This window comes from Convolutriloba macropyga, chromosome 10 (assembly GCF_964194025.1).
Source record: "Convolutriloba macropyga chromosome 10, txConMacr16.3, whole genome shotgun sequence".
Lineage (NCBI taxonomy): Eukaryota > Metazoa > Xenacoelomorpha > Acoela > Convolutidae > Convolutriloba > Convolutriloba macropyga.
Window position 1 is genome coordinate 25,799,708 of NC_134477.1, and position 13,628 is coordinate 25,813,335.

A 13,628-nucleotide genomic window follows, 5' to 3' on the forward strand; every position below is an offset into this window, starting at 1 on the left:
AATATCAAAATTTTTCGAAGTTATTTTAGTGGGCCCTTTGATAACGTAGAATTGCATATGTTCGGTGACAGTTCCCAGGATAATTTTAGTGCCGTTGCATTTCTTCCAGACCAAGTAACAACTCCTACGGGCAAGATAAAAACAGAGGTTGCGTTTGTTTTGGGGAAAGCACGCATGGCAACAATGAAAGTAATGACTGTCCCAAAACTCGAATTACAGGCAGCTCTACTTGCCGCTCGACTGAAAAGAGAAATTTCACAAGCACTTACTGCAACTGTTAACCAAGTATTCATGTGGGCAGACAGCACGACCGTTCTCCAATGGATCAACTCTAATGAAAAGCAACTAAACTTTGTTGCAAACCGTGTTTGCGAAATTTTGGAGTATACCAGCGATGACCAATGGAACCACGTCGCAACAAAGGATAATCCAGCTGACGCTGGCACGCGTCGAATGTCCGCTGAGATTTTGCAACTAAGCAGTTGGGTCAAAGGTCCACGTTTCCTAACTAGCTCACGTTTCCCTTTCATACCGAACAAAGACGTCATTAATAACATCAAACTTGGCGTCAATCAAGCAGTCACTATAGAAGACACTGTATCTCTGACTACATCTGTCAAAAAACAGATAACTCCCGTTCCTTCAATATTTCCGTTTGATAAGTTTAGTTCTTATCAAAAGTACTTGCGCATTGCCGCATACGTTCTCCGGCTTTTGCCGAAATATGCCGGCTACCGTAACCTCGTTGGTAGCAGTACTGACCCTACTGAGCCCGACGAAGCCGAGCGTCATCTGCAGTACTTGGTTCAAGGAAAGTCTTTTGAAACCGAAAGAAAAGATCTTCCTGACAATAAATCTATTCAACGGATTATCCGAATTGCTCCACATTTACCGTTTATTAGTCCAATTGGGCTAATCCGTTCCTCGGGCCGCATCAAGCGGTTAACTGAAGTTGGGTTTAACGTAAAGTACCCAATCGTCTTAGATGCACGTCATCCGTTTGTAAAACTGTTCCTTGAACACTTCCTCGTAAAGCACTATGATCAAGGTGTGGAATAACTAAGATCAATTGTGCGGGAACACTATACAGTGCTGAAACTAAGATAATCTTTGCGTTCCACCAAAGCACACTTCCTGAGATGCCGAGAATTGCAAGCTGTAACTATGCAACCAATCATGTCTGACTTACCTAAGGAGAGACTTGCGTACCAGTCTCCTCCCTTCACGAACAATGGCGTTGACTATTTTGGGCCATTCTATGTTACTGTCCGCCATACTACTGAGAAAAGGTGGGTGCTTCCTCTTCATCTGTCTCACTACTCGCGCTGTCCATGTCGAGATAGTTACATCCATGGACACCAGTTCTTGTGTTATGGGAGTTGAGCGGTTTGTGTCTCGTAGGGGTACACCTGCCATGATTTGGTCGGACAATGGCACTAACTTTATTGGAGCGGAAAAAGAACTCCGAGAAAGTATTGAAAAGTGGAACGTTGTCAACATTGCAGCCGAGCTCGCTCACAAATGTTTAAAGTGCAGGTTCAATCCACCCAGCGCACCACATCAAGGTGGTATCTGGGAGAGTTTGGTACGCAGCTTCAAGCGCGTGTTGTATACTATTCTTGGCACGCGTCGCCTCACAGATGAGGTACTGCATACTACCTTTTGTCTCGTAGAGAATGCTCTCAATTCGCGTCCTTTAACACCCGTGAGCGCTGATCCGTGCGATTTGAACGCTATAACGCCTAACCACTTTCTCTTAGGAGAATACTCCACCGGTATTCCGTCTGTTGTCGGCAATAATGAGTTTGACCATCGTAAACGTTACACCCGTGTGCAGTCGTCAGCTAATGCGATATGGTCCCGTTGGGTCAGAAAGTATGTACCGACCTTGAACCGACGCTCTAAGTGGCAGAGGCCTGCCGAGCAACACCTTAAGACCGGTGACTTGGTTTGTATAGTTGAGGAAACCAACCCTAGGGGTTACTACCCAACCGCTTGGATTGTGTAACTCCGTTACGGCTCCGATAGCGTCGCGCGCTCCGCCTTTTTACGTACGCCGACCGATTTACTCGTCCGCCCGCTGGTAAAACTTGTACCAGTTTTCGCAATATCTTCCGGGCCGGAGGATTATGCGTAGTAAATGAACGAATTATTAGCCAATCAGAATCGAGTACTCAAATGCGTACAGAAATCGTTCTAAATTAATAAAATACGTTCCAATATACGTAGAAAGTTCCGGAAAAGTTCATTTAACCTAATTTTAAATAAATATAACCATTATATGTATCGATTAAGATGGTTTTCGGCTTAAAATTGGTAGGTTTTCTATACAATTGCCGATTGAATACGAACTGATTTGACGTCAATGACATCAGACGGAAAAACCTGTTAAATGAGCATCAAAATCTTGCCGTCTAAGTTTCACTTGTTACATTGAACTTGATAATGCAAAAAGGTTGCTTATATGTTGTTGCTATACGATGCTTGCTATCATTGAGCTTGAACTCCCGAACTACAGTTTTTACTGAGTTAATAAAGTTGATGATTGCATTCGTTTGAGTATTGAAATATTTTCTCGATAGATCGTAGTTTCCATTCCTCATTTGCCTTATAGTTGTCACGTCTTCCGTAAACTTAGGTTTTGCTTATAAAATACCAGCGTTCGTGTTCATTTCGCATTGTCATCAGATAAAGAGTTAATGAAAGTCTCTGAGTGTGTTGAAGTTCCTAATAGAGTTTCTTGGTTTGAGTCTTTCGAAATGTTTCATTTTCTTCTTCAGAAATCGACTTCTGTTGAATAACATTAAATATTTTTTATTGTTAATTGAAACCTTACGTTGAGCTGCGCAAATTTTCAAATTTTTTGGTTTATACAAACATATGTTCATCGTCGTTTCAAGACTTGGCTGTGAGTAAAAATAGTTCTAATCACATTCTCAAACTCTCTGAGAGAAGATCTCTTCGATTTGTTTTTATCAAAGAATACTATGTCATTGGTTGTTTTACTGTTCGTTCGTCCAATCACTTTTTAGGATTGTTGCTAGATGATCCGTTTTTACAAGTTTTTCAGATTTTCAAAGCAGCATTTAATCAATGGCCACCATTACTACCAAGTACAACGTTTTTCAAGCAAAAACGGGAATTTTTCAACCAAAAACGATGATTTTTTGGGAGTTTAAGGATTTTACGGAGATCATTTGGTTATAGCTTTACAAAAAAATGAAGTTTTTGACGGCATATTTTAGAGGCTGTATTCTTCCAAAAGTTCGTGAGTTATGAGAACATGAATTATTTTGACAAAGCAGTTATGATTCTCAAAACCGGTCGAAGACAATCAATTTCTCTTATCGATTTTAATAAACCCAAAGATTATTTCAGGCGGCGTGTCTCAAATTCGCTACAATTCCGACAAGTTTTCATAATCTTTCTGTTTTCTTAAGTCTAGTCAACTCTGTATGGAAACCCTACGAGATAAATCTGTTCAAACTAATTTCCATGAACAAAACAGCAGGCAGGGGACTCCTAGGCTTAGCCATTACCAGTCCAAATGTCTGGACTTTTTCACTTTGAGAATAAGTAACTGAAAATAGATTCGGAAGAAATTTTGAAATCATGCCACGCCAATTGTCGCTAGTTAATCCCGGGATTCATAAACAACTGTCCTTCAACATTCCTTAGATTTAACTTTTCCCAGAATTGCCAAAACCTAATTTATGACTTGCGCTAACTTTCTTAGAAAAAGTTGGGTTCAATAAAACTCAAGCGCAATATCAAATAAATATCTAAGTACAGTATTTGTAGTTTAAGCACTCCGGAGCCAAATTAAAGCTTAATATCTTGTTAGGTCGAGCAGTTAAAATTTAAACCATAACTAAATTCCATTCACTCGAATGCGAAATTCAGGTTTTATAATAAACAATTGTTATCAGGGAACGAAAATGTTAAAAATGTTGGTTAAAGTTCCATGTTTATTTTCATGGAGCTGTCGAACAGTTTGAGTGGAATTTTGGCTCGAAAGTAGCGGCCGCAATGGTTTCGGGGGAAATTCTCTTATCTATTTAGCTGCGACCCCCACTATGTTAAGCGTTAATCAACGGACGAAATCAATGATCATAAAACTGGCTTACATAGGGTAAAATTCCCGGGTAACTTTCCCTGAATGGTGTGTACGTAGCAGTAAATTGGAATTTAATAAATTGTATAATGATTTCACGTGACTTTACACCCCTTTCATGTGAAGGAACTTCTGAATTAACACAGTTTAAGGGAGCCTAATCTTTCCTGTATTTACAAGGAATGCGCTCAACTTAAACAAAAAGTACATGGCCAATTTCCATAAAATCCGTGGGAAACAAAGAACGGAGAATATAGGAAGCTAAACTTCAAAACTGCGCAAAATTAACGCAAAATTTCCATATAAATTCTTCAGACCCTGTTTCTATACGGGTTTCATTTCATTCCCGCTTTAATTTTTCTGTCACGGTATTGTTATCTAGAATTGATCGGGTATTATAAGTGGGTTAATGCGTTGTATGGTTACAGTGGGCTTAACTTACCCCTTTTAAGTGTGTACTTGAACCTGATTGGCTGGTTTTTACTGGTATCTGTCGTTGATTAGCCAATGAGATCGCGCGGTTTTCTCGAATTGTTCCATAATTATAACAGCTAACGGTAGTCATTCATTCTAGTACTTACTATTATCAGAGTGCAAAATAACACCTCTTTTCTACGGCGTTTACTGTAGAAAGTTCTGCTTGCACTTATTTCATATTTGCAACCAAAACCGCACTCAAGTATTAACTTATAAATTATAGTAAATTATATTAGTTATAAATAGTTAATTAGTTATTAATAATGGACAAAGTTAGCGAATCAGACATGAACGAATACCGGGATGCGTTCACACTTTTCGACACCAAGTTCGAAGGTGTCATTCCGGCCATAGAAGTGGGTAACTTAGCTCGAGCTCTGGGTTTGAACCCAACCCAGGCGGACGTCAAGAGGCTGACAGGGTTGGACAACGACTCAAATAAGAAGATTAAGTTCGATGAGTTTGTGCCCATTTTTCTCGATTTGAAGAAAATCAAAGATGACCACAAAGTGCCCGACTACGTAGAAGCATTCAAGGTCAGTTCCAGTCGAAAATTTGTTGTTTCGTTTTAAAATTAATATCAAAAGTCGATAGAAAATGAAGAAATACAAATGGAAATAGTCAGGTTTCGACATTTCATTACTTTCTTCATTAAATGATTGAATAATTGTAATAATAATGATTGAATATCTCAGGGAAGCCAAACAATCTTTTCCTCACACTTTGGGGTTCTATTGGCACAACAACTATTAAATAGGTAGATACATAAACCACTTAATTAGATGTTTAAGGAAAGATCCCCTTATTCCGAATTTTGTTCCCACCCACTTTAAATGGGGAGAAAACATATACTCAAATAAATTTTGTTAAATCAACTGTGGCGACTCGATATAATAATCGTACAGAGTTGAGAGTAGTATAATTAGAAAGCCCGTCCAGCGTAGATCATGGAACTGAAAAGATTTTTTTAAATTTCGCTTCTTACAGGGAGTTAACGAAATTATAAATTTTGTGAACATTTGACAAATTTTTGTTGTTATTGTTCACATTTTCCGTATTTTTAAGCATTTTTTGCCCATTTTTCTTTAAAAATAAGTTAAAACTTCAGAATTGAGCCTTTTTTTCAAAATTCAGCTTTTTTTGTCAAATATGGAACGAAATAAGCTTCTGTAGTCCAGTTTATTTAAATTCGCTGGATTAGCACACTTAAAACTGCTTTAACAACCTTCAGTATATCTAAGTAGGGCTAGTTTTACTTGTGTTTCCTCGGAGAGCGTTCTTATATAAAAACATTGCAGATTTTTTTGATAATTTAAGATAAATATCCAAATTTCCATATTGACTTTTTCTTTCAAATTATACATATAAGTAATATTCGAAAGCATTACGTGTTCTTAATAGACGAGCAGCAATAGCAAGGCAAGTTTTGGTCTAATCTTTGTTTTTACAGTCCAAAAATAGTTCGGATTCTATCAGTCGCTGTCAAGTTCGGATTCTATCAGTCGCTGTCTTTTTTTTGAATATTTTTGTTTTTTTTTACTTTTTATGCTATTACACAAATGATCAATTCAAATCAAGGCAGACTGCTACTAATCGAAAAAAATTTTTATGATTTCCGAGGAAATTTAGAAGTTTATCTATTTTTTTTAGTGTAAAGCATGTGTTCGTTTTCAAAACAAACAATGAATTCCTGAGCTTTGCCACTTTTTTCACTCTTTTGGTCCAGTTGTAGCTTAATAATTGCAAGGATAGGTCGCATTGCCTTTCTAGTGGAGTAAAAATTACTAATTATTGCGTTTTACGTTTTAACTTATTGTTTTTGGGCTTTGATACTTTGACTTTTCAAAAAACATGTCGAATTTTGGACATTTTATGTTTGAAGTTCTTTTTCTTGCGATGTGCCATTGAAGGTCAGATATTAGATATTTTGAAAGGTCAGATATCGTTGGAATCTAGAACGAAAGCACAATTGAAAACTTCAATTTTTTGAAGGAACAGATTATGGTTTTAACGGCTTCGACAATATCTTCTGGCAGAACTTTTTTTTAAAATTTTTGTCTTCATTTGTCGTTGTTCTTGTAGTCCGGATAAATGCAGATCTTCTCATTTGGCTTCCTATAGCCGAACAAAGAAATCTAGTGATTGATTTCAATTGATAATTAAAGTTTTTATAACTAATTTTTTTTTAAAAAAAAGACGTATTTTTAAACTTTGCTATTTGCTGTTCTTTTTTGTGTACTTGTTACCTCGTCTCATTAATTACACGGGTTTTTAACAAATGAGACTAGTTTCTCTCAAAATATAAGTTTTTTTTGTTTTTTTTAAACTTCCAAATTGATTGTTTTCTAAAGAAAAACAAATGTAATTTTTCACGTTCCTCGTTTGCTTTTTTTTGGCTGTCTCTACTTGTAGCCTGGTCTCAGTATTCGCTTTAGCCACATATCATATTATTGATGTCGAAAGAAAATGAACTTAATTATATCTTAGTTTTTACGGAATAGATTTTGATTCTAACGGCTTTGACACCGTTTTCTCGCAAAACTTAAATGAATTTTTTTCGCCTGTTTTTCTTTTTTCTTCTTGTAGTTATACAGCCTATTCTGCATAATGACATCTCTCAATGTCTTCATATGCAGTTATGAACAAATCTAAAGCTATTTGAGGATTTCAGTGGATGTCTTTAGGTCTCTATTTTTAAATTTATCTGATTTCAAAAAAAATAAACTTCGTTGTCGTTTTTGTCTTTTTTGTCTTCTTATCACCAGGTCTCCTTAAAAACTTCTTTCATATTTTCCTATTGAAATCAATATTAATTTGTTTAGTTTATGTTTTATATGGCGCTTTTTGGACTTTGTTTGTCTTGTCTCGTAGTCTTAAGAATGGCCGGTCTCATCGGCCCTCTAATGCGGAATTATTTACTTTACTAAGTGATTTAAGTCGGAAGCATTTTTCTATTCACACAACAATTATTTTAAAATTTGAATTGTTTTCAATCTCTTCATCATTTGGTAGACAATTAAGCCAAAATGGCGGATGAGCGGGGTCAACACAAAGTCTGCAAACACGTTACCGAGCCTACTTGTTTATTTTGATACTCAATCGGATCTGTTCAATGGATGAAACTTTGTCACATCACGTAATGCATATTTAACTTTTAGGTGAACCAAAATACAAACTCAGCCAAGTTTTATTTAACCAGAGTTAATAATGGTTTCTGTAGAACAATGTGAAAATTCCAAGAATTTGAGGGGAGTGGGTAAAGCCAGTAGGTAAGTTTTCTGAAGTCAGTAGGAAGAACATCCAACAACGTTTGCAATCAATCTATTTTCTTCTCTATTCTGGGCAGTTCATTAGGAGTTTGGGACCGTTTGAAAAGTGTTTTGTTCACATTGTATCCCACGATTTCACCTAGCACTTTCACAACACTGTTTTGGTTTGTCACCCAGTATTTTCATCACTACTCAAACTCATTCAAACATGCAATATCAGAAAGGTATCAAAAACTGATTTTTACAGTGCTGAAAGACTAGCTATGCCCTTCAAATTTATTTAATTCTTTTTTTCGAGCCATCAAGCAAAAAAACAGGGCTCGCAGTGTTTATGAGCCCCCCCCCCCCCCCCCCCCCCAATCCAATTACAATTTATGTGCTGATGTATGGCACGTTACTATGTAAACAATAGCACATGCATCTGGAGGCGTAAAAGTTATATACCCATTAAGCTGAGGGGGGTGGGGTGGGGGCAGAATTGATCCGAGTAATCAGCAACGGGATCTTATGATAAACAATTTCATCTACGTTGCGTTATTTTGTGCGTCGAGAAGATATAGATGTCGTTTTCATTTAAAGGTTTGAGAAATCCACGAATTTCCACGCAACAGACCTAAGTGCAATGAAAACTTAATCTAAATTTACTTAAGATATGTTTAATTTATTCTGAATTAATTTCGCCTATGATTGATTTTGTCTGTTGGGCAACGTAAAAAAGTAAGATCTATTCCAACTATATCTTTTCCAAGTATATAATAAAAAACACAAGATTTACAAAGAAATTTCGCAAAAATCTAATCGTGAATTGCATTTCAATGGATTAAAATATGAAAAATGTAATGACTGATTAGGCTATTTAAAGCTTATTTTAGGGCGCTAATTTTCTCCAAAAACTTTCCAGCCAAATGTATGCTTAAGAAAAAAGAAAAATTTGTTTAAAAAATAAAAAAGTTGCGTATGAAGAAAGTCTCTTTAGACAATTTAGTATTTTTTTTTAAAATTCTGAATTTGCAAAGACATGAAGGAAGATGTATAGTGAAAGTTTAAAGACCAATTGTTGATAAATGTGAGATGTGTGGATCTATCATGCCACCCCCCCCCCCCCCCCCCCCCCCAGTGATTCTTATGACCCCACAATTACAAACTATATGCTGTTTTAGTTATACAGTACGTTACTATGTAAAAAATAGCACTTGCGCTTGGGAGGCGTCACACGCTGGGAGGATGGGGGAGGGGGAGAATAGATTCGACTGTTTACTTTCAAACAACTCAAAGTGTGCCACTTGCATGACATTTGTGAAATTATGCATGACGTGAAATTGATCTAACCGATCCGGTTCGAATTGTCTTCCTTTTCAGTCCTTGTGCGACCACGAGAACAGCGGACTAGCTGAAGCTGCAATCTTCAAAAATATGATTGTTAAGTTGGGCGAAAAAATTGAACCTGAGTTTGTTGACTTAGCTATGAAAGGATTCGAGGAAGATGCGGATGGAAAGGTCAAATATGTGGATATTATTAAGAAGGTCATGGAGGACGCCAAGAATTGAAGTGTCCAAAATGAGCAAAATTGATCACAGCTCTAGCAAATATCAGTCTAAAAAATGAATTGTGGATCTATTTCGAATTAACAGAACGTGAAAAATTTACTGCTGTATGAAATGTCTGATTAAATCCACATAGAGCGATAACAATTTTAAGGTGAAGATATCGAAAAAGGGAAAAATACTAGTTGTAGTTACTATCCAACTCGAAAGGTTTGATTTGTTATTCAAGAAATATATCCACAACCTAAAATTGAACACTCTTTAAACTATTGCTTTTCACAATATTATTTTTCATAGCAAGTGATTTATTCTTGTGTGTCACATGTATTATTTTGTATACTAACTAAATAAAAGTTGCCTCGGAAGAACAATCGTTTGCCCGAAGGAAAGCAAAGAGTATCCGTTTCTGCGTTTTTCAAATTATCAAATGGAATGAAATCATGGAACAAAAGGGAATTTCATAAAATTCCTAAAATCATGATTCCCGTGAAAAAAATGTAAACGATATAAAATTTCATTACTAACAAAAAATTTGTGCAATTGTGTGTTGGTGAAACATCTTAATATGAGAACATCTATTGTCCTATCTTCATGTTGAAATTTCAGATTTGCTGACATTTTTTATTTAATTTTTTTGCCCTAAAGACATGTAGCAGGATCAATTTTGCAGGCTGATTAGTCTGTTTGTTGAATAGAAGATGATAGTCATTTTTTAAGTTTTTAATTAAGGGTATTTTCAATTTTTGAAGCAAATCTTCAGGTAAAAAAATTCTAGCAATCTGATAGTATCATTCTGCAGATGACAATTTCATCACAGGCAAATTAGCCGTTTTGAAATGTGTGGGCGATAATCTAGAGTCAGCTAAAGTCGGGTAAGTGTTTCACGATGAATGAAAAAAACAATTAAATTCTTTTCTTCCATACTTTTGTGGAGTTAGTTGAAACTTTGGATACCGTTTGAAATAATTTGTTGTTCACAATTTGTCCCACTACTGCACTCAGCACTTTCACAGCACTGATTCATTCTATCACTCTTCATATATTGTTCTACCTAAACTTATTCTTACATTGATTATCACAAAGATGGCAGGATCTGAAGTACCGTGAAATTGGTTTTAATTGCAGAAGGTTTAAACCACGTTTTCCTGTCCAGCCATGTTTCAGGTTATGCCAGGGTTTACACGCGTTCTTTTCAATGCTCTTAAACATTCAACTTATGAATGGAACTTTTTGAATACTTTCCTATCACTAATGTACTCGCGATTCAGTATATTTTAAGGAATGAATGTGGGTTTTTTCGTGAGAACGTTTAACACCACCAATAGAACGTTTAACGTTTCACCAAATAAAAGCGTATTGGATTTATTTCGATGATTAAGAAAATCTGATCAATCTAAAATGTATTTTGATTTTTTTAACCGAATTATTTTACCATAAAGCCCGCTTCATTAGAAGTCAGAAGACATTTAATATAATACTCCCTCCCCTTACAATTATAGCAACACTGCTACCCTTTACTATCACCCCCTTTACTACCGCTCAACCCTTACCCACCATTTACTGCCGTCCATACCATAACTCCCTTCCCCTCCTCATTTACTACCCCCCCCCCCTGCTTTCTCATTTACCAGCCCCTCTCATTTACTGCCACTGCGTTCATTTACTTCCACGCCCCTCTCCCATGCTTTCATGCCCTATTAAAGAAAATAAAACATGTAAACCTCGCTTTGTATGACATTACACAAACGTTGAACAAATTTTCGACAAAACATTCTTTTTGAAAAAATCGCAGATGAGCTCCTCTAATGTTGTTATGAATTTATTTTACAGTCTTTGTGCGACAATGATAACACGGGCATGGCCGAAGCAGCTGTGTTCAAAAACATGCTGGTGAAGTTGGGCGAAAAGTTGGACCCTGAGTTTGTGGACTTAGCCATGAAGGGTTTCGAACCAGACGCAGATGGCAAGATCAAGTACCTCGATATCATTAAGAAGGTCATGGAGGAGGCCAAGTGATCACAAAGTGATGGGAGAGAAGATATGAACTGGAACTGATCAGATAGTGAACAGATATATTAGTTGTAGATCTATTTCTAAAAACAACTACTCGGGTTTTTAGCAGCTGTGGTTTAGTCTAATAGACACTAAATACTCGTTTAACTTGGAAGCATTAAATAAAAACAAAAAACTTTTTTGCTCGTTTTAATTAAATTAAAGTTTTTAGGAATAGATCTACAACCAACAATTTATCAAACTCGTTATTTTGTTACCTCTTTCATTATTATTACTATTGCTATATTTGGACATCAGCTTCATTTTAGTGTGTCACATGTAAATTTTGTAGACTAACAGCAAAAAAAGTTGCCTCGGAAAAAAATGAGTTTTTGTCGCAGATAGAAAAAGGCTAGCCGGTAGAAATGATTTTCGACTGTAGTAGCAATTAAGCACAGAAAATCAATAGCATAATATAAAGTGCTTGTAAACTACAATGGTAATTACCAGCTATAAGCTGCAGAAGTATGGCATTATGCTCCTCAGAATTCATTTCGGCGCATGAGTTTTTTTTTCAGTCTTGGCGTGATATTATATCATGGGTAAACACAACGGCTTTAATATCATAATGAAGATAAACTTAAGCGCATAAGAAATTTAAAATAATATTGTTAAGCAATGTTTCAGAAATGAATTTGGACTTTACAATTGAAATGTGCTGGTCCAGCGCCAAAATGATCTGAGACTCAAGTCTAGGGAAAATCATCATCACATATGGTCCTCTTCTTGACATAAAAAGGAGCCATCCACTTTTAAAAAATTGATAAACTTTCACATTTTTTTTAAAAAAAAATTAGGTTTAGATGAAGCTCATCATTCTCTGTAGACATTCATCCCCAATTGTCAGCAGTGATGATTTCGGTTGCATTTTCGGTCTTATAAAAAAACCCCGCAATATCAATTCTGCATATGATTCACTATGTTCCGTGAAAATATGTTATGAAGTAACTGATACTGAAAACTGTTTAAAAGTTATATGATACATTTATAAAAACAATAAAAAGTTGCAAAACATTTTAAACTTTTGATTAATGTTATCTAGTAGGCATTTGGCATGAACCCAGATTGGACCACATAAATGCAGCCCGATTATTTAGTGCTAACAATTGGTGCTTGAAAGTTTAATCTATTAAAAATTCTTACTAAGAGTTAGCACGGCAACTTTTCAAACGCAATTCATTAGAACTGGGAAAAATGATTGAAGTTCTTCAGTTATTGAGAATATTGAACTACTACCAGCATGTTGAACAACTTTCAAACTGAGTCTAAAATTAAAGAATAAGTTCCTATATAAAAGAGAAATCAAAATCAAATATACCAGTTCTGACTTACCGCCTTTTTCATTACGAAATCTTATTTTTTAGAATCTTGTTAGAATTTTACCTTTGTCAAAAGGTTCTTCAACGGTTGCAATACACGTAAAAAGCCGAAACAGCAACAGTATACTAATAAGTCAGATAGCAAACTTGCCATTTTAGTTTTCCTAACTTCACTTTTGAAAAATAAGTATAGATCAAAATAATTTTCAGCACCACTAGTTTAAGTTATTATGGCAGTTGGTAAAAAGAGAGCGAATATGTACGAATGAGTGAACGTTTCTGGTTTTTAAATTGCACCGCTTGATTTTTGTCCAATCATGGTTGGCAATCAATAAAATTTTCTCAAAACCATTTGTTGTAAAACAAATAAACGTGAAAATATTCAATTGACATCTCAACTAATGAGTGCTTAAGTTACCCTACAAGCAAAAGAGTGAAATTTATTTTAGAGCTATACAAAAATTAGTTTCAAATTATTAACATATATATGATTGTTTGATTTCATCTCTTGGATTTTTGACATTATTCATTTATGCTATTCAATCGTTATGGTCTAAGTTTCTGCTACTAAACTTTTCTGATTTTTAAAAGATCAAAAACATTGAATTTTAGTGAGCTTTTTGCTCATCAACCGATGCCATTTAAGAGTTAATTTCTTTCATTCAAAAGATGTTTACATCACAATTTGTTAATTCTATTCAAATGACTCAAAATACAAGATGTGAATTTGCGTTATGGCATATGAACCAGTGTTCTTTGTGACAAAAATGCTAACAATTATTTGAAATGAGAGAAACAGGTCTGAAATTTAAGAAAACGATGCTGTCTTTTATGATCAGAATTATAAAGTCT

At 35.5% G+C, this 13,628-nt stretch overlaps 1 protein-coding gene across 2 annotated transcripts; it reads left to right on the forward strand.

The window, feature by feature from the left end:
* The first annotated feature begins 4,652 nt into the window (after positions 1 to 4,652).
* Positions 4,653 to 11,543, forward strand: LOC142348841 (uncharacterized). 2 transcript variants are annotated; one of them, XM_075400380.1, is made up of 2 exons: positions 4,653 to 5,127; positions 11,236 to 11,543. In XM_075400380.1, the coding sequence occupies exons 1-2, from the start codon at positions 4,855 to 4,857 to the stop codon at positions 11,419 to 11,421; spliced, it is 459 nt and encodes a 152-aa protein (XP_075256495.1). In that variant the 5' UTR covers positions 4,653 to 4,854; the 3' UTR covers positions 11,422 to 11,543. The 2 variants fall into 2 exon arrangements, with proteins under 2 accessions (XP_075256495.1, XP_075256493.1); XM_075400378.1 differs by lacking the exon at positions 11,236 to 11,543 and adding an exon at positions 9,220 to 9,560 and having other exon boundaries at positions 4,656 to 5,127.
* The last annotated feature ends 2,085 nt before the right edge of the window (positions 11,544 to 13,628 follow it).

Bases quoted from the DNA above. Each gene is read 5' to 3' on its own strand.
- LOC142348841 (XM_075400378.1), top strand. From the start codon at position 4,855: ATGGACAAAGTTAGCGAATCAGACATGAACGAATACCGGGATGCGTTC. The intron at 5,128-9,219 runs GTCAGTTCCAGT...CTTCCTTTTCAG, and splicing joins ACTACGTAGAAGCATTCAAG to TCCTTGTGCGACCACGAGAA.